The sequence below is a fragment of the Salvelinus fontinalis genome, chromosome 37 (assembly GCF_029448725.1).
Source record: "Salvelinus fontinalis isolate EN_2023a chromosome 37, ASM2944872v1, whole genome shotgun sequence".
Classification (NCBI taxonomy): domain Eukaryota; kingdom Metazoa; phylum Chordata; class Actinopteri; order Salmoniformes; family Salmonidae; genus Salvelinus; species Salvelinus fontinalis.
Window position 1 is genome coordinate 8653183 of NC_074701.1, and position 18559 is coordinate 8671741.

General features: G+C 44.5%; 1 protein-coding gene across 9 annotated transcripts in view; it reads right to left on the reverse strand.

Moving 5' to 3' along the window:
* Positions 1-18559, reverse strand: part of LOC129836071 (LIM domain-binding protein 1-like) — a 41975-nt gene that overhangs the window by 19576 nt on the left and 3840 nt on the right. For 7 of the 9 annotated variants that reach the window (XM_055901835.1, XM_055901830.1, XM_055901834.1 and 4 more), the window contains exon 2: positions 15521-15622. In XM_055901835.1, the coding sequence (XP_055757810.1) occupies positions 15521-15548 (28 nt within the window). In that variant the 5' untranslated portion in view covers positions 15549-15622. Of the gene's footprint in view, positions 1-15520; positions 15623-15727; positions 15802-18559 lie in introns of those variants that run through there. The other 2 variants (XM_055901833.1, XM_055901837.1) reach the window with 2 other exon arrangements.

Genomic DNA, 18559 nt, shown 5'->3' on the forward strand with positions numbered 1-18559 from the left:
GCATAGACCGCCACCTACTGTACTGGAGTGTGAAGCCGGTCCCTGTTCATATTTTTCTTTTCCAGCCCTGTGTTTCCACCTACTGTTCTGGAGTGTGAATTCATTACACTTTGTGACTCAAAAAGGATGGGGAAAAGGGAAGAAATTGGCTTACCAACTAACCTTACACCCAGCGGACAATTCCAATGGAGTTTTCCCATCTCCTCAAAAGTATCTCTGACGGGAATTCCTTTAGTGTGGACGGAATTGCTGGCGACGGTTGTTGGGATGTGGGTTGATCGGAGCTCCGGTATCAATAGTTGATAAACAATCAAACTTTACTCGGCGTGGCGGCGGTTCGGCACGGGTGTGCTGTGACTGGGTCAGATATGGTAGGAGATAGTGATGGAGAAGCAAGTATGGAGCATAGCGGTACAAATAAAAGGGGAAGTAGAAAATAAAAAAGAAAGTGGGAGAGAAAGGGAGTAGGGGTTTGAAGGGAAGCGAGAGGTTTATGGAGGCAGAGAGATGTCAGAACTACATTTGAGGAGAGCAACATAGTGTTCACAAACGTGATCACAAAGTGATTCCGAAGTTTAGGGAGGAAGGGGGAGTTGGGGCGATGAGTCCAATAAGGTTGACGGCTGTGATGAGAGTTGATTGGGGAAGTTGTCAATGCTAAAAAGTGTTAAGAGATGGGAGCTTGTTGGTGTTCTGTAAGGACATGGCACAGAGGGGAAAAAAGGGAAATGTAAGGTGATGTCGAGCAACTGAACTGATCAAGCAGGGAAGCAGTGGATTAAAAGGGTGATAACAGGAGTGCCTGTGAGTGTCAGCATTAAAAGAGGTAAGCGACAACTTGGAGGCATTCCATTGAATGCTCAACGATTGCAAGCAACAAGGGATGGAGTTTAGGTAGATATCTTGTCTATTCTGTTACACTTCAGGGACAGGGTACTGCCAAATAAAGTAACCATAGGATATACGAGTTATTATGTGAGGGTGTATGAACCGAAGCCTTTAAAATGTTATAACTGCCAGAGATTTGGGCATGTGGCAACAGCCTATAAAGAGAAAAAGGGGTGTGAAAGATGCAGAGGGGAGTATTAAAAGTGTAATGATGGTGTACAACCAAAGTGTTGCAGCTGTGGGGGTGCTCATAGTGTGGCATATGGTGGGTGTGAGGCAATGAAGCAGGCAGTGGAAGTGCAACAAGTGAGAGATGGGAGTTATATGCTGAAGCAGTGAGGGTGGTCAAGGTCGACGGAGATACAGGTTCAATGTAGAGATGGGTAGGAAAGGGAAAGGGGCATACCTAGTCAGTCGTTCAACTGAATGCATTTAACTGAAATGTGTCTTCCGCATTTAACCCAACCCCTCAATCAGAGGTGCGGTGGGCGTGAACATATAGACAGGGGATTACAGGGCAGGTGGGTGGTGACTGGCGACTGTGGCTCAAACCGACTATCATACAGGGATATGTAGTGGTTCGTGTGGACAGAGACATAGGGGGAGGAGGGGATGTGCCACCTTCATAAAGCAAGGACTTCCTTACAGGATGCTAGGCAAAGGTATTGAACAGGAATATGTGGTGGTGGAGGTGGTGGGGTTGAGAGGAGGGGTGCTAGTGGTAGTGAACTACTATTATCTTTATCAGATATTGGACCTGGAAGTACTGGAGAGGGTGGAGGGTCATGCTATAAGTAATGTAATGTGGTGTGGGATTTTAATGGCTATGACACGCTCTGGGGGGTGGCCAAGCGTTGTAAAATTCGGAAAGAAATGAAAGATCTGATGTGCCCGATTGATAGCTGAGGGATCAGGATTGATGTAGCCATAGAGAAATAGCCTGCCTTGGACCTCACTCTGGTATCTAGTGCGATGGCAGGTATCTGTGAGTGTGAGGTATGGGAGGAGTCCACAGTAGGGGGGTGATCATTACCCCATAGTATGCACAGTAGGCCAGAGGAAAGAGGTGTCAGTGGATGGAGTAGGCAGGTGGGTGTTTTTGAAGGGCAAAGTGGGATCAGTTTCAGGAGCTGAGTGAGCAGGTGATGACTCAAGTGGATACGAGAGGGGATGTGGATAGTATGAATAACTGGGTGAGGACAGCTTTAGTCGGGGCAGCTGCTGAGGCGATACCTATGAGTTCGAGAAGGAGGAAAGCAGTCTCATGGATGGAGGAGTGTGGGGCAATGGTGAGGAGTAGGAACAAGGCATTTAGAGTACTGACCAGGACGCATAAGTTCCAACATCTGATTCAGTATAAGCAAGCCCAGGCCCTGGTGAGGAGAACTATAAGTCAGGCAAAGAGGTCATGCTGGTGTCGGTTCTGTGACACCATTGGAAGGGCGACACCTGTGGGAGAAGTGTGCAGGATGATTAAGAGGATGAGGAGTCAGAAGAGTGGGATTATCCAGTGTTGACGAGTGGGGAGGATGTGGCAGTAACAGATGAGGAGAAGGCAGAGATGATGGACAAAGTGTTTATCCAAGTGTATATCTCAGAAAATTTGTCAGAGGGGGAGAGAGAGAATGATGGAGGAGCACCTGGATAGGAGGGAGGACGTAAATGTTGCTTTGAATGCACCATTTACCATGGCAGAGATGAAAAGGGCAATAGGTAAGGCTGGGTTAACTTCACCTGGGAAAGATAAGGTATTCTATGTTATGTTGTCACATCTTAGTGATGAGGCACTGGATAAGGTATTGGTGTTGTAGTGTGGGAGGAGTGGAAACAACCAGGAAGCTGGAAGGAGGCTGTAGTGGTACCAATCCGGAAGCCAGGGAAGAACCCAACGAGGTCAACAACCTATCAGCCAATAGCTTTAACATCACATGTATGTAAGATTATGGAACGTATGATTACGGAGAGGGTAACGCACTTCCTGGAGAGCAGGGACTAGTATCGCCACATCAGAGTGGGTTCAGGAAGGGAAGAAACACTATGTTGTTCTCAATCATGATCAATAATGTTTACCTCTCAAGTACAGATGGATATTGGGAGGTAGTTATTTGCAGATGATGGGGCCTTATGGAAGAGAAGAAATGTGCCATGCATAGTCAGGAAGGTACAGAGAGAGCAAATGATGAGGTAGAGCAGTGGGCCTTCATGTGGGGATTCAGGTCCTCTGTAGAGAACTCAGACAGTGTTCTCTACCAGGAGGAAGGTGGGAGATGAGGTATGCTTGAGGTTATATGGGAGAAACTTGGAGAAACTTGGAGAGGGTGGGGTCCTTCAGGTTCCTTTGGGTATATTTTGACACTAGACTGACCTGGGCAGAACACACTGAGAGAGTGGTGGGAAAGTGTCAGAAGGTGCTAAATGTGATGCGCTGTCTGACGGGGAAGAAGTGGGAGGCTGGGCGTTCCTCATTGAGGACCATGTATGTTGCATTGATCCGGTCTGACGGGGAAGGAGTGGGGTGGCTGGGCGTTCCTCATTGAGGACCATGTATGTTGCATTGATCCGATCTATAATAGACTACAGCAGTATAGCGTGTGGTTCGGCAGCCCGAACGTCATTGGAAAGGCTAGATGTCATACAGGGGCAAGGGCTCAGAATATGTAGTGGGGCGTTTCGGACCTCTCCAGTGGCTGCGTTACAGTTGGAGATGTTGGGATATGCCATTGCAGATTAGGAGACAGCAGCTGGCAATTCATTATTGGGTCACCCTACAGGGACATGGGGTGTCTCATCCTGCAAAAGGGATTTTATAGGCATACTGGGAACATGAGCGAAGACAGAACGCAAGCTTTGGGTGGGTGGGTAATGTCCAGGCGAAGGAGATGGGACTGTATGGAAGGGAGTTTAGTCCAACGGTAGCTATTCCTGTAAATCCACCATGGCTACTCCCACCTCCAGTAGTTGATCTAGAAGTGTTGTAGAGACTACGGAAAGAGGGAGAATGTTGATCCACCTGATTTGTTTAAGAGAAGTCTGGATACTGTGCATCAGGATTTTGTGGCCATTTACACAGATGGTTCAAAAGATCGAAACGACAGGACGCACTGGGTCAGCATTTGTAGTGCAGGAATGTAGGGTGGCAGTCAGGATACGTCTTACAGATCATCTGGCTGTATATATGGCGGAGCTGATGGCCATACTGTTGGCCTTGCAGTTGGTGGAGGAAGTCAAGCCAGACAGAGTAGTTATTTTCTCTGATTCATGTGCAGTGTTGATGAGTCTGCAGTCCTTTAGCTCACGTAACAGACAAGACCTGCTTTGAGGTACTACAAACCGATGGCAAGATTAGACAGATGGGTATACAGATGATATTTACTTGGGTCCCAGCCCGTGTGGGGGTGGAGGGGAGCAAGGCAGTTGATGTACTGGCTAAACAAGCACTTAGTAGTGGGGATGTTGAGATTGTAGTTTCAATGAGCAAGTCAGAGGCAAAAAACCTGACATGGACAGTGATGGTGCAGAGATGACAAGAGCAATGGAAAAGAGATACTAAAAAGGCAGGCATTTATTTAAAGCACAGAGGAAAGTCGGGGAGGGGAGGACGGCAGAAAGGGACAGAAGAGAGGAGGCCATTTTTTTACAAGATTAAGGGTGGGACACAGCCGCTTGAATACGACTATTGTGATTATTGCCAGGAAACGGAGACCGTGGAGCATGTATTGCTACAGCGTAGGCAGTATCAGAGGGAAAGAGAGATGATGAGATCTAGTATGGATAAGGAGGATAAGAACAGAGGCGAGACAGAGTCAGCTTTGGCAGTGCAGAGAGCCTCCGTGACACAGAGGACAGCAGTCTCAGTTGAGTGACCCGTATTGAATCCTGACTGGTTAGGGACAAGAAGATTGTTCTGGAAGAGATAATAAGAGTTGGTCAGAGGAAGCAAGTGTTTTGGAAAGAAAAGGATGCCTGTCTATAGTCTTTGACGTTAAAAGGGGTCTATTGTTGGTTTCTTGAGGATGGGAGAGAATCAAGCCATTTTGAAGTCAGAGTGGATGCAGCCAGTGGTCATGGAAGAGTTGATGTTGGGAAGTTCACATACACCTTAGCCAAATACATTTAAACTCAGTTTTTCACAATTCCTGGCATTTAATTCCAGTCAAAATTCTCCCCGTCTTAGGTCAGTTAGGATCACCACTTTAGTTTAAGAATGTGAAATGTCAGAATAATAGAGAATGATTTATTTCAGCTTTTATTTCATTCATCACATTCCCAGTGGGTCAGAAGTTTACATACACTAAATTAGTATTTGGTAGCCTTACCGTTAAATTGTTTAACTTGTGTCAAACATTTCGGGTAGCCTTCCACAAGCTTCCCACAATAAGTTGGGTGAATTTTGGCCCATTCCTCCTGACAGAGCTGGTGTAACTGAGTCAGGTTCGTAGGTCTCCTTGCTCGCACACGCTTTTTCAGTTCTGCCCACACATTTTCTATAGGATTGATGTCAGGGCTTTGTGATGGCCAAAACCTTGACTTTGTTGTCCTTAAGCTATTTTGCCACAACTTTGGAAGTATGCTCGGGGTCATTGTCTATTTGGAAGACCCATTTGCGACCAAGCTTTAACTTCCTGACTGATGTCTTGAGATGTTGCTTCAATATATCCACATAATTTTCCTCACTCATGATGCCATCTATTTTTTGCACCAGTCCCTCCTGCAGCAAAGCACCTCCACAACATGATGCTGCCACCCCCATGCTTCACGGTTGGGATGGTGTTCTTCGGCTTGCAAGCCTCCCCCTTTTCCTCCAAACATAACAATGGTCATTATGGCCAAACAGTTCTATTTTTGTTTCATCCGACCAGAGGACGTTTCTCCAAAAAGTACAATCTTTGTCCCCATGTGCAAACAGTAGTCTGGCTTTTTTTAATGGTGGTTTTGGGGCAGTGGCTTCTGCCTTGCTGAGCGGTCTTTCAGGTTATGTCAATATAGGACTCATTTTACTGTATATATATATACTTTTGTACCGGTTTCCTCCAGCATTTTCACAAGGTCCTTTGCTGTTGTTCTGGGATTGATTTGCACTTTTCGCACCAAAGTATGTTCATCTCTAGGAGACAGAACGCGTCTCCTTCCTGAGCAGTATGACGGTCCCATGGTGTTGATGCTTGCATACTATTGTTTGTACAGATGAACGTGGTACCTTCAGGCATTTGGAAATTGCTCCCAAGGATGAACCAGACTTGTGGAGGTCTACAATTCTTTTTCTGAGGTCTTGGCTGATTTCTTCAATATTTTCCCTATGATGTCAAGCAAAGAGGCACTGAGTTTGAAGGTAGGCCTTGAAATACATCCACAGGTACACTTCCAATTGACTCAAATGATATCAACTAGCCCATCAGAAGCTTCTAAAGCCATGACATTATTTTCTCTATAATTTCCCAAGCTGTTTAAAGGCACAGTCAACTTAGTGTATGTAAACTTCTGACCCACTGGAATTGTGACACAGTGAATTATAAGTAAAATAATCTGTCTGTAAACAATTGTTGGAAAAATGACTTGTGTCACGCACAAAGTAGATGTCCTAACCAACTTGCCAAAACTATAGTTTGTTAACAAGAAATTTGTGGAGTGGTTGAAAAATGAGTTTTAATGACTCCAACCTAAGTGTATGTAAACTTCCGACTTCAACTGTAGGAGAAGGTCTGAAGATGGGAAGAGGGGATCGGGTTGAATGTGCAGGTTGTTGGGCGGACTGACATCACTAGTCGCAGGATTTCATCTGGAAAGAGGGGAGAAAGAGACCAAGGCATGTTCTGTGTCAGTGGGACCAGTGGACTCAATAGGCTGAGTGAATGAGGAGTGGATGTCGTCAACCTTCTTTTCAAAGTGGTTGACAGTCAACTGCAAAGAGGGAGGGGAATGAGGTGTTGGAGGAATAAGGAAGAGAGAAGGTGGCAAAGAGGCAGAATCTTGATATTTAGAGTGATAGAAATTGTCTTTAGCAGCTGGAAGAGAATGTAGAGAAAGGATGATAGGTCCTCCGGAAGTTAAGTTTCCTCCATTTTCGCTCAGCTGCCTGCAGCTATGTTCTGTGACCTCGCAATGGTGTCACAGCCACGGAGCAGGAGGAGAGGGCCAAGCCGGCTGAGAGGAAAGGTTACAGTGAGTCATAGGATGCGAAACAGGAGGAGGAGTAGGGTCAAAGAGGGAGAATCAGGAGACTGGAGGGAGAAGGATTTAGCAGAAGGGAGAGATGATTGGATAAGAGGAGAGAGTAGTGGGCGAGAGTTAAGATTGCGACGACACATGACCATCTCGGTAGGGGCTGGAGGAGAGGGAGACGGAAAAGCAAACTAAGTAGTGATCAAAGACCTGGAGGGGGGTTGCAGTGAGATTAGTAGGCGAACAGCATATAGTAAAGTGGCCTGCCTTGACTGGGAACGGGTGAGGTCAAAAGAGGAGTGGAAAGAAAAGAGGTTGAAATAAATTAATCGAGTGCAGACGTCGGGAGGTTGAAGTCGCCGAGTACAATGAGTGTCGAACCATCGTCAGGAAATTAGCTTATCGAGGTGTCAAGCTCATTGAGGAACTCTAATGGCACCCGGTGGGCGATAGATGACAATGTTAAGCTTGAGTGGACAAGTGACCATGACAACATGGAATTCAAATGAGGAGATGGACATGTGTGGAGGAAAAGAGAAAATCTCCACTTAGGAGAAATGAGTAGCCCTGTGCCACCACCATGACAACCAGATGCTCTCAGACTATGAGAGAACACATCGTAAGATGAAGAGAGAGCAGCTAGAGTAGCAGTGTTTTTGGGGGTGATCCATGTCTCCGTCAGGGCCAAAAAGTCCCCTTTTGATTAATAGCGGAGGTGATTTGGTCAAGTGTGAAATGCTCTATCTAGAAACAATTTATCCTTGATTGCAATGTTGTTTTTTCTGTTTACATTTACATTTAAGTCATTTAGCAGACGCTCTTATCCAGAGCGACTTACAAATTGTTCCTTCCAGAGTTTCAATTAGCTCAGGAAGTACAACGCAAAACACCTTTTATGGGAATATGTGTTAAAATGTTGCACAGTAAGTGGACCTTTTGTATTTGTAAAGTTATTTTGTGGTGATATGAAAGTAGAGTTTTTGAGGTTTCCAAAACTGTATTGCACGCTGTGATTATGAATGGTTACAGAGCGTCGGGACAGCTGTACACATTTCCCCTCTGCTGCATCAATCGACTCTAGGGGGTTAAACACAGTGTGTCAATCTAAGTAACATATTAAAGCTAGAGATATGATTTTTTTTGTTGCATTGGATGCGTCTCAATCCTCCGCATCTGCCGATGTCGTGAAAGGTGGCAGAGCTAGAGCGGTGGTTGGACAGACCTTGAGACATCCTGAAAAATCGGTATTCTCACAAAAACATCCGTAGCATCTGAATGATTTGACCTACAAACTATTATGACCATTCTATTGACAGGGGAGACTCACAAACACGATGTTGGTCTCAGTTTTGCTCTAGAACCCCACAAGTATCGGGACTCTTGAAGTCGGCACCGTCAATGTGCCAACTTCTGTTTGGAGCATCCGAACCGTTTGGGCTACAAACTCATGTGACCCCACTGTGAAAAGGGTAGCTTCTCCGTTTTGCTCTTACTCGTCTGAAGGTAAACGGTATCGGTTTTAAAAAATTAATGGAAGTATGAAGTTAGTTTTGTGCCTAGCCAATAAAGGGCTTAAATACTGTAGGTGTAAAACATATATATATATTTTTCTTATATTGGCTGGATATAAGACAAACACTTCAAAACCTTGATTCTTAAGATGTATTTCTTGACTGTCTTTTTTGCCAATGATATGTTATTTAATGCATTTCTCTGGGCTATAGTTGTAAAGGCCAAATTCAATATTTCCTCAAACGTCAAATATTCCCCCCCCCCCCCCCCACACACACAAAACAGAGCCATGGGATGCACTAGATGGCAAACAGGGCTCCGTCTTAGTACACACTCATTCATGACCAGTGATCACTAATCTGTGTTAACCCAATCCACCCCAATCTCTACTCTTTAGTGGACTGGTCAGGGAGGGAGGAAAGGAGGGAAGAAAGCTAGGAAGGAAGAAAGCTAGCAGGGATGGAAGGAGGGGGGGATGCAAGGAGCAGAGGAAAGTAGCATCTTGAATTATTGAAACAAGAATGAGAATCCCACTACTAGCCTAATTCCCAGCCTGATGTTTGTTCCATATGAGGCATGCGATCAGTCACGCCTCACTAAACTGTTGCCTTCTGAAGAGGGAGGTAGGGGTGGAGAGGTAGAGAGATTTGTCAAAAAGCATCCCCCTCTACTGGACCAGCTGAAAAACAGCTTCACCTCTCTTGTCTGTGAAACTCAATAATAGACTGTGTGATCTGATACAGTGCCTTCAATAAGTATTCAACCCCTTCGTTATGGCAAGCCTAAATAAGTGCAGGAGTAAAGATTTGCTTAACAAACTCTGTGTGCAATGTTTAACATGATTTATGAAGGACTACCTCATCTCAGTACCCCACACATACAATGATCTATCAGGTCCCTCAGTCCAGCAGTGAATTTCAAACATAGGTTCAACCACAAAGACCAGGGAGGTTTTCCAATGCCTTGCAAAGAAGGGAACCTATAAGTAGATGGGTAAAAAAAAGCAGACATTGAATGTCACACCCTGATCTGTTTCACCTGTCTTTGTGCTCGTCTCTACCCCCCTCCAGGTGTCGCCCATCTTCCCCATTATCCCCAGTGTATTTATACCTGTGTTCTCTGTTTGTCTGTTGCCAGTTTGTTTTGTTTGCCAAGCCTACCAGCGTTTTTCCCCTTGCTCCTGACTTTTTCTAGTTCTTGTTTTCCTGGTTTTGACCATTCTTTCTGCCCTAAGCCTGCCTGCCATCCTGTACCTTGTCCCACCACACTGGATTACTGACCTCTGCCTGCCTGCGACCTGTCTTTTTGCCTGCCCCATGTTCTAGTAATACACTTTTGTTACTTCGACACTGTTTGCATCTGGGTCTTTCCTAAAATGTGATATAACTTCACCATGCTTAAAGGGATATTCTATACACCTAGTCACTACAAAGAAACAGGCGTCCTTCCTAACTCAGTTGCCAGAGAGGAAGGAAACTGCTCAGGGATTTCACCATGGGGCTAATAGTGACTTTAAAACAGTTAGACTTTAATGGCTGTGATAGGAGAAAGCTGAGGATGGATTAATGACATTATAATTTAGGTTATTATTGTGGAGTAACTAGAGTGAAAAGGGAAGAAAGCCTGTACAGAATAAAAATATTCCAAAACATGCATCCTGTTTGCAATAAGGCACTAAAGTAAAATTGCAAAAAATGTGGCAAAGAAATGTACTTTATGTCCTGAATACAAGAGTACCACTCTTCATATTTTCAAGCATGGTGGGGGCTGCATCATTTTATGGGTATGCTTGTCATTGGCAATGGATTTCTTTAAGGATACAAATAAATGGAATAGAGCTAACTAAGCATTGGTAAAATCCTAAAGGAAAACGTTGTTCAGTCTGCTTTCCAACAGACACTGGGTGACAAATTCACCTTTCAGCAGAACAATAACCTAAATATGCTTGGCCAAATATGCACTGAAGTTGTTCACCAGTATGGCATTGAATGTTCCTGAATGGCCTACTTACAGTTTTGACTTGAATCGGCTTGAACATCTATGGTAAGACTTCAAAATGTCTGTCGAGCAATGATCAACAGCCAACTAATAATAATAATAATAATAATAATAATAATAATGCAAATATTGTACACTCCAGGTGTGCAAAGCTCTTAGAGGCTTACCCATAAAGACTCGCTGCTGTAGTCATTGCCAAAGGTGATTGTAACATGTATTGACTCATGTGTGTGAATACTTATCATTAGGGAATTGTGTGTAGATTGGTGAAAAAAAAAATGCAGTTTCTGAGAACTGTACATCACTGGTGAATAAAAGTCACATCAGGCTGAGAATGTAGAATACTGTAGACACAAACACACACACAGCTTGGCCTTTCTGTGGTTCTTTGCTGGGATTATCTCAGAGACAGAAGAAGACACAAACAATATGGTTGTACGTGTGCGTGCATGCAAGTGTGCACGTGTACGTTTGTGGGAGTGTGTGTGTGTGCGAGCTTGCGCTCGTGCGTGAGCGAGTTCCTGGGAACAGCAGGACAACGTGCTGGTATGCCAGCACAGCCTGTTAAAGCCAGTAATCCCTATGCCCTCCACTGTGCCATTGTGTGTTCAGTACAATAGACGGGTTGACCGAGTACGTCACGGAAATGATGTGCGTGCATAGATATGGCCAGGTAGCGTACATTGTTATGCATCAGATAGCTAGCAACAATGACAAGCCGCTGCCGTGTGGGGAATTGTAGGTGGCTAGTCTCAGCTTGTTCCATCTTGTTACTGACACCATCTTTTTGTTTTGACTGATGCCATGTCTATGCTAATATGGCTAACCGAAACTGTAATCATGTATTTGAAAGACAACAAGTGCTCATTGTGCAAATGTACAAATGTTTTACTGCATAGTTAAGCACGTGTTGGTTATGTTGCTAAACAGTGTCTATAGGCGGCACTATATATACAAAATGATGTGGACACGCCTTAAAATTTCAGCCACACCCGTTGCTGACAGGTGTACAAAATCGAGCGCACAGCCGTACCATCTCCATTGACAAACATTGGCAGTACAATGGCCTTACCGAAGAGGCCAGTGACTTTCAACGTGGCACCGTCATAGGATGCAACCTTTCCAGCAAGTCAGTTTGTCATTTCTGCCCTGCTAGACTTGCATCGATCCACTGTAAGTGCTGTTAGCGCTTAAAAATCATCTGTCCTTAGTTGCAACACTTACTACTGGGTTCAAAACTGCCTCTGGAAGCAATGTCAGCACAAGAACTGTTCGTCCAGAGCTTCATGAAAAGGATTTCCATGGGCGAGCAGCCACACACAAGCCTAAGATGACCACGAGCAATGCCAAGCGTCGGGCTAGTGTGGTGTAAAGCTCGCCGCCATCGGACTCTGGAGCAGTGGAAACGCATTCTCTGGAGTGACGAATCACGCTTCACCATCTGGCAGTCCGACGGTCGAATCTGGGTTTGGCGGATGCCAGGGGAACGCTACCTGCCCCAATGCATAGTGGCAACTGTAAAGTTTGGTGGAGGAATAATGGTCTGCGGCTGTTTTTCCATGGGTCGGGCTAGGCCCCTTAGTTCCAGTGCAGTAAAATCTAAACGCTACAGCATACAATGACATTCTAGACAATTCTGTGCTTCCAACTTTGTGGCAACAGTTTGGGGAAGGACCTTTCCTGTTTCAGCATAACAATGCCCTGTGCACAAAGCGAGGTCCATACAGAAATGGTTTGTCTAGATCGGTGTGGAAGAACTTGACTGACCTGCACAGAGCCCTGACCTCAATCCCATCAAACATCATTGGGATAAATTGGAAAGCCAACTGCGAGCCAAGCCTAATCGCCCAACATCAGTGCCTGACCTCATTAATGCTCTTGTGGATGAATGGAAGCAAGTCCCCGCAGCAATGTTCCATCATCTAGCGGAAAGCCTTCCCAGAAGAGTGGAGGCTATTTTAGCAGCAAAGGGGGGAACAACTCCATATTAATGCCCATGATTTTGGAATGAGATGTTAGACGAGCAGGTGTCCACATACTTTTGGTAATGTAGTGTATTTTAGAAATCATGAAAAGGGTGATTTGGCGTCCTCTTGTGATCTTCCTGAATATCTCCCTACTGCTCTCTGCTTCATCAAACCATCTAGATCATATCAGAATGCTCAATATAACTTAGTTGTGTTCAACTGGAATGCTGATGGAATTTACAACCTTGAATGCCCTATGGAAAATTCACAGTGAAGCTCAGATGTCCCAGGTTTCAAACCCGGACAGACCTCGCTGAAAAGGCGGGCCACACTGTAGTCTCATTCACAAGTCTAACCTTTACCCTAGAAGCCTTGTGTCTTGTCTTACATCACTCCATCTACTCAGACTCTGCTCTCGCAGCGTTTCCTGTAAAAGGTTAGGCAGAGCTGATGATGGACGCCACTGTGTGCTTCACTGGCCAACGGGCTTTCATCTACACAGATCTGGGGGATGTGTATTAGTATGGCATACAATGGAAAATGTTTTGTGATGGGACTCGAAAATTGGCATTTGTGATTGGGATTAGTGTTTGTTGTTGATATTTCAGGTCGTCCTTGTTTGTCGACTTTCATCCAATCGGCGCATATTGATCATGACCCTGCTGCAAGATGACAAAATGTCCCCTCCAATAGCTGTGTTGACTTGACAGGCAGCAGGGTCAAGGCAAATTCCATTAAGCAATTAATGATCATTGAATTAAAAGATGATTTTTCAGTTCATTAATGACATTTTAATTCACTTCCTGAAGGGACGGACGTTGACACCCACGCCCGGGTAGGCATCATGCGTGTTCTGAATAGAGTGATTCAGACTTGTATTTGCAAATGAAACTGACCCTGATAAGATACTGATATTGGAGGCGAACTGTACAAAAAGTCACGGACAATTTCTCTCAACAAAGAAAGACCATATGTGCGTACTTCTCTCTCATACACAAGCAATCACAGTGAATCTATCTTTTAAATGTCTACAGGTTTTAGCTCTCAGACAAACAGCATAGTTGGAGTGTGTCCCCTTTGTTTGTCCACTTAGGATGAAAAAGTAAAAAAATGAAGGGTAGTGATGAAAAAAGCCATTAAGCTCAGACTAAGTTACCGTTATATAACCGCTTAGTTACATACAAACAGTTATCAAAACACAAGCCCGTCGGGATTGTCATAGCTGCTCACTGGTTGTGATAGAAACAAGGAGGCCAACAGAATGGCAAACAAAGCAAGTAGTTAGAAGCTGAAAGAGGGAGACAATGGGGACGAAAAAAGAGCGAGAGAAAGCATTAAGCCTATATATATATACTCTATCTCTTCTACTGAGTCTATATGGGATAGCAGGGGTTGTTGAGGCCGGGCACAATTATGGGCATGCCTAGTAACCGTCACTGCTCGCACAGACATGATCCACTGAGATGGAATTTAACAGAACAGCAAATAGTTGCTGTCTCTTTGCTTGTATTACTCACCATAGGCTGCCTCTCCTTCAGTGCTAAACCACATACCTCACTGGCTAATTATTATATAAAGCTATGCAATACTAGCTTTATGTTGTTCATCTTTTAGTGGTCTTCTTCTCACCTATTCCTCACAACTAAGCTTTCTCTGAGCACTGGATGGATTGTGTTCAACTGAGTGACTTTGTTTACGTGTAATCTACATTCTCAACCATGTAGAAAACCCATTTCTCATTCCTCCTCTCCTCTCGCCAGTCAGTGGCTCATGCCAACTTTCCTCTGCTCTCCTCTCTCCTTGCAGCACGTGACATCACATCGAAAGCTGTCTGTATCCCTTTCTCTTCTCTCTGCATCCCTCTCTCCTCTGCACCCCCCCCCTCCTCTGCATCCCCCCATCTCCTCTGCACCCCCCCATCTCCATCCCCCCCTCCGTTCCTCTCATCATCCCTCGTCTTACTGCATTCTTTCTGACGGGAGGGGACAGTGAAAATGGGAGAGTGGTATCAGTCAGCAGAGGCAGTCCCAATCTATCAGGGAAAGAGTGAATCGGTTCACTCCCCCTGCCTGCCATCTTAGTTCTGCTTCAAGTCCTTTTCCCTTCAATCAAGGAGGCAGACCATGTGACTTTCTGCATGAGCTGGTGCCCACCGATGGCGAAAGAGAGTGAGAAAGCGAGAGAGACAACAGGGAGTGAGTGGGAGAGGTACAGAGAGGAGAGTGGTAGAGGAAGAGACAGGAGAGGGGAAAGAGCAGCTTGCATGCGTGTGTGTGTGTGGGGGGGGGGGATAATTTACCACACGGGCATTCTATTTTTACCAGGCTGTGACTACCTCCACCATGACAGAGCAGTGAGATCTGTCTTGCAGTACTTACAGATCAGACTCTCGCGGACTGTTAGGACGTAGTCATGTCAGTGTTCCACAGCACAGCCCACACTCAGTCTTACACAGAGCTACAAACACACACACGCGCGCACACACACACACACACACACACACACACACACACACACACACACACATTGAGGGGGAGGATCCCTCTCAATACAGGAATGTAAACAAACAGGACCACTGAGTTACTGTGTGTGTGTCCTCTTTATCACTTTCTTTCTCTCCCTCTCCCTCCTCCTCGACCCCACCCCCACCCACCCTCCATAAGGAACATGATTGTTCTGAGGGCACAGGAGCGCTCCACTGGCCTAAACTTGTCCCAGCAAGAAAACATTGCTCCCAAGTTCTGTTTACAATCTTTACCTCATTCAACATGGGGGAAAGCCACATATGCGAGTTAGCAATAGCTAGTAAGTTGTTGTGCAGTCTTCTTGAGATACAGTTTAAAGTACCCTGAATATTGAGTCAGGAAAACACTGTAAAGCAGTTGGACTTTTTTTTAACAGCACATGCTAAACAAATATGTGGATACCATCAAACCTTTACAGCAGCAAAGACACTAGAGATCACATGAGAGAGCGATAGAGATGGGTGGACTTACCCGGGCAAGCGCAGCCTCCAACAGACATCTTCTCACATGTTGTAGGTCTCTGCTCTGCTGGAAACAGCTGCCTTCAGTCCTCCCTCCGTACGCATGGACACACTGGACACATGCAAAGAGAAAGAAACAAGGAGAAGAGTGAGGAAAAAAAAAGGTGTAGAACAGCAGGGAATATAATGAAACAAAACTGGATCGGAACTCTCTCACTTTCTCTCGCTGAGAATCAGGAAGCAGGAAATAGAGTGCACTGGTTGGTTCATGAATATGCTAATTGCAACACTGGTGGGCGGAGAAAGATATGAGAGAGGAGACAAACCATAGGTCTCTTGAAATTGCTTATTGTGGCAAACGTATCAGTGACTATGCTTATACAGCGCAGCAACGTGATTATACAGGGCAACAGACGGGGCAATCTCCTGTTGTTTTTCCAAAATGTATGATGTCGTGCAGAGGCTATGTGCTTCGCGAACATTGATCAGCCAGTGCCGGCTCTCGTATTTAATTGGTGGCCTTAAATGTGCAGTTCATTGATTTGAGCGTCCATTTGTAATGTTCATTCGTGTAAATAGGGATAACCTCAAAACACTCCCTCTCACTCTCTCCCTTGTCCTCCCTCTGTTTTGTATCTGTGTGTAGAACAGCAGTGTTAATCACTACAGTCAGCATCGATTAAAAATGCAAAGCCCTCCCGGAGCACTGCGACACTGGAGACCAATGAGACACACAGACACATACACAAGTGGGAGAAGCTGTAAGAGGACGGGCTCATTGTAATGGCTGGAATGGAATAAATGGACCGGAGGCAAACATGTGGTTTCCATATTTTTGATGCGTTTGATACAGTTCCATTAATTCCATTCCAGCCTTTACAATGAGCCCGTCCTACTATAGCTCTTCCCACCAGCCTCCTCTGACAAACGCAAACAGACATACACGCTACCGTTCAAAAGTTGAGTAGCTTAACTTAGAACTCATACGACGCTGTGTTCTACTCCCTTCACAGAACAGCGCAAACGGGCTCTACCCAGAATAGAAAGAGGAGTGGGAGGCCCCGGTGCACAACTGAGCAAGAGGATAAGTACATGAGTGTGTCTAGTTTGAGAAACAGACGCCTCACAAGTCCTCGACTGGTAGCTTCATTAAATAGTACCCGCAAAACACCAGTCTCAACGTCAACAGTGAAGAGGCGAGTTCCTCTGTCCAGTGTCTGTGGTCTATTGCCCATCTTAATCTTTTCTTTTTATTGGCCAGTCTGAGATATGGCTTGAGACTGGTGTTTTGCAGGGTACTATTTAATGAAGCTGCCAGTTGAGGACTTGAGAGGCGTCTGTTTCTTCAGCTTGTTGGCAATTTCTCGCATGGAATAGCCTTAATTTCTCAGAACAAGAATAGACTGATGAGTTTCAGAAGAAAGTTATTTGTTTCTGGCCATTCTGAGCCTGTAATCAAACCCACAAATGCTGATGCTCCAGATACTCAACTAGTCTAAAGAAAAACCAGTTTTATTGCTTCTTTAATCAAACAACAGTTTTCAACTGTGCTAACATAATTGCAAAAGGGTTTTCTAATGGTCAATTAGCCTTTTAAAATAATAAACTTGGATTAGCAAACACAACGTTCCATTGGAACACAAGAGTGATGGTTTCTAAAAATGGGCCTCTGCACACCCATGTGGATATTGCATTTTTTTTTTTTTTTTTTTTTTTTCACCTTTATTTAACCAGGTAGGCTAGTTGAGAACAAGTTCTCATTTGCAACTGCGACCTGGCCAAGATAAAGCATAGCAGTGTGAACAGACAACAACACAGAGTTACACATGGAGTAAACAATAAACAAGTCAATAACATGGTAGAAAAAAGAGAATCTATATACAATGTGTGCAAAAGGCATGAGGTAGGCAATAAATCGAATAATTACAATTTAGCAGATTAACACTGGAGTGATAAATCATCAGATGATCATGTGCAAGAAGAGATACTGGTGTGCAAAAGAGCAGAAAAGTAAATAAATAAAAGCAGTATGGAGGTGAGGTAGGTAAATTGGGTGGGTAGTTTACAGATGGACTATGTACAGCTGCAGCGATCGGTTAGCTGCTCGGATAGCAGATTTTTAAAGTTGTTGAGGGAGATAAAAGTCTCCAACTTCAGAGATTTTTGCAATTCGTTCCAGTCGCAGGCAGCAGAGAACTGGAAGGAAAGGCGTCCATAATCAGCCGTTTCCAGCTACAATAGTCATTTACAACATTAACAATGTCTACACTGTATTTCTGATCAATTTGATGTTACTTTAAATGGATAAAGAAAATTTGCTTTTCTTTCAAAAACAAGGATATTTCTAAGTGACCACAAACTTCTGAACGGTAGTGTATACAGTTGAAGTCAGAAGTTTACATACACCTTAGCCAAATTTGAACTCAGTTTTTCAATATTCCTGACATTTGATCCTAGTAAAAATCCCCTGTCTTAGGTCAGTTAGGATCACCACTTTATTTTAAGAATGTGAAATGTCAGAATAATAGTAGAGAATGATTTATTTCAGCTTTTTATTTCTTTCATCACATTCCCAGTGGGTCAGAAGTTTACATACACTCAATTAGTATTTGGTAGCATTGCATTTAAAAATTGCTTAACTTGGGTCAAATGTTACAGGTAGCCTTCTACAAGCTTCCCACAATAAGTTGGGTGAATTATGGCCCATTCCTCTGACAGAGCTGGTGTAACTGAGTCAGGTTTGTAGGCCTCCTTCCTTGCACACACTTTTTCAGTTTCAGCCCACAAATGTTCTATGGGATTGAGGTCAGGGCTTTGTGATGGCCACTCCAATAACTTGACTTTGTTGTTCTTCAGCCATTTTGCCACAACTTTGGAAGTATGCTTGGGGTCATTGTCCATTTGGAAGACCCATTTGCGACCAAGCTTTAACTTCCTGACTGATGTCTTGAGATGTTGCTTCAATATAGCCACATAATTTTCCTCCCTCATGATGCCATCTATTTTGTGAAGTGCACCAGTCCCTCCTGCAGCAAAGCACCCTCACAAC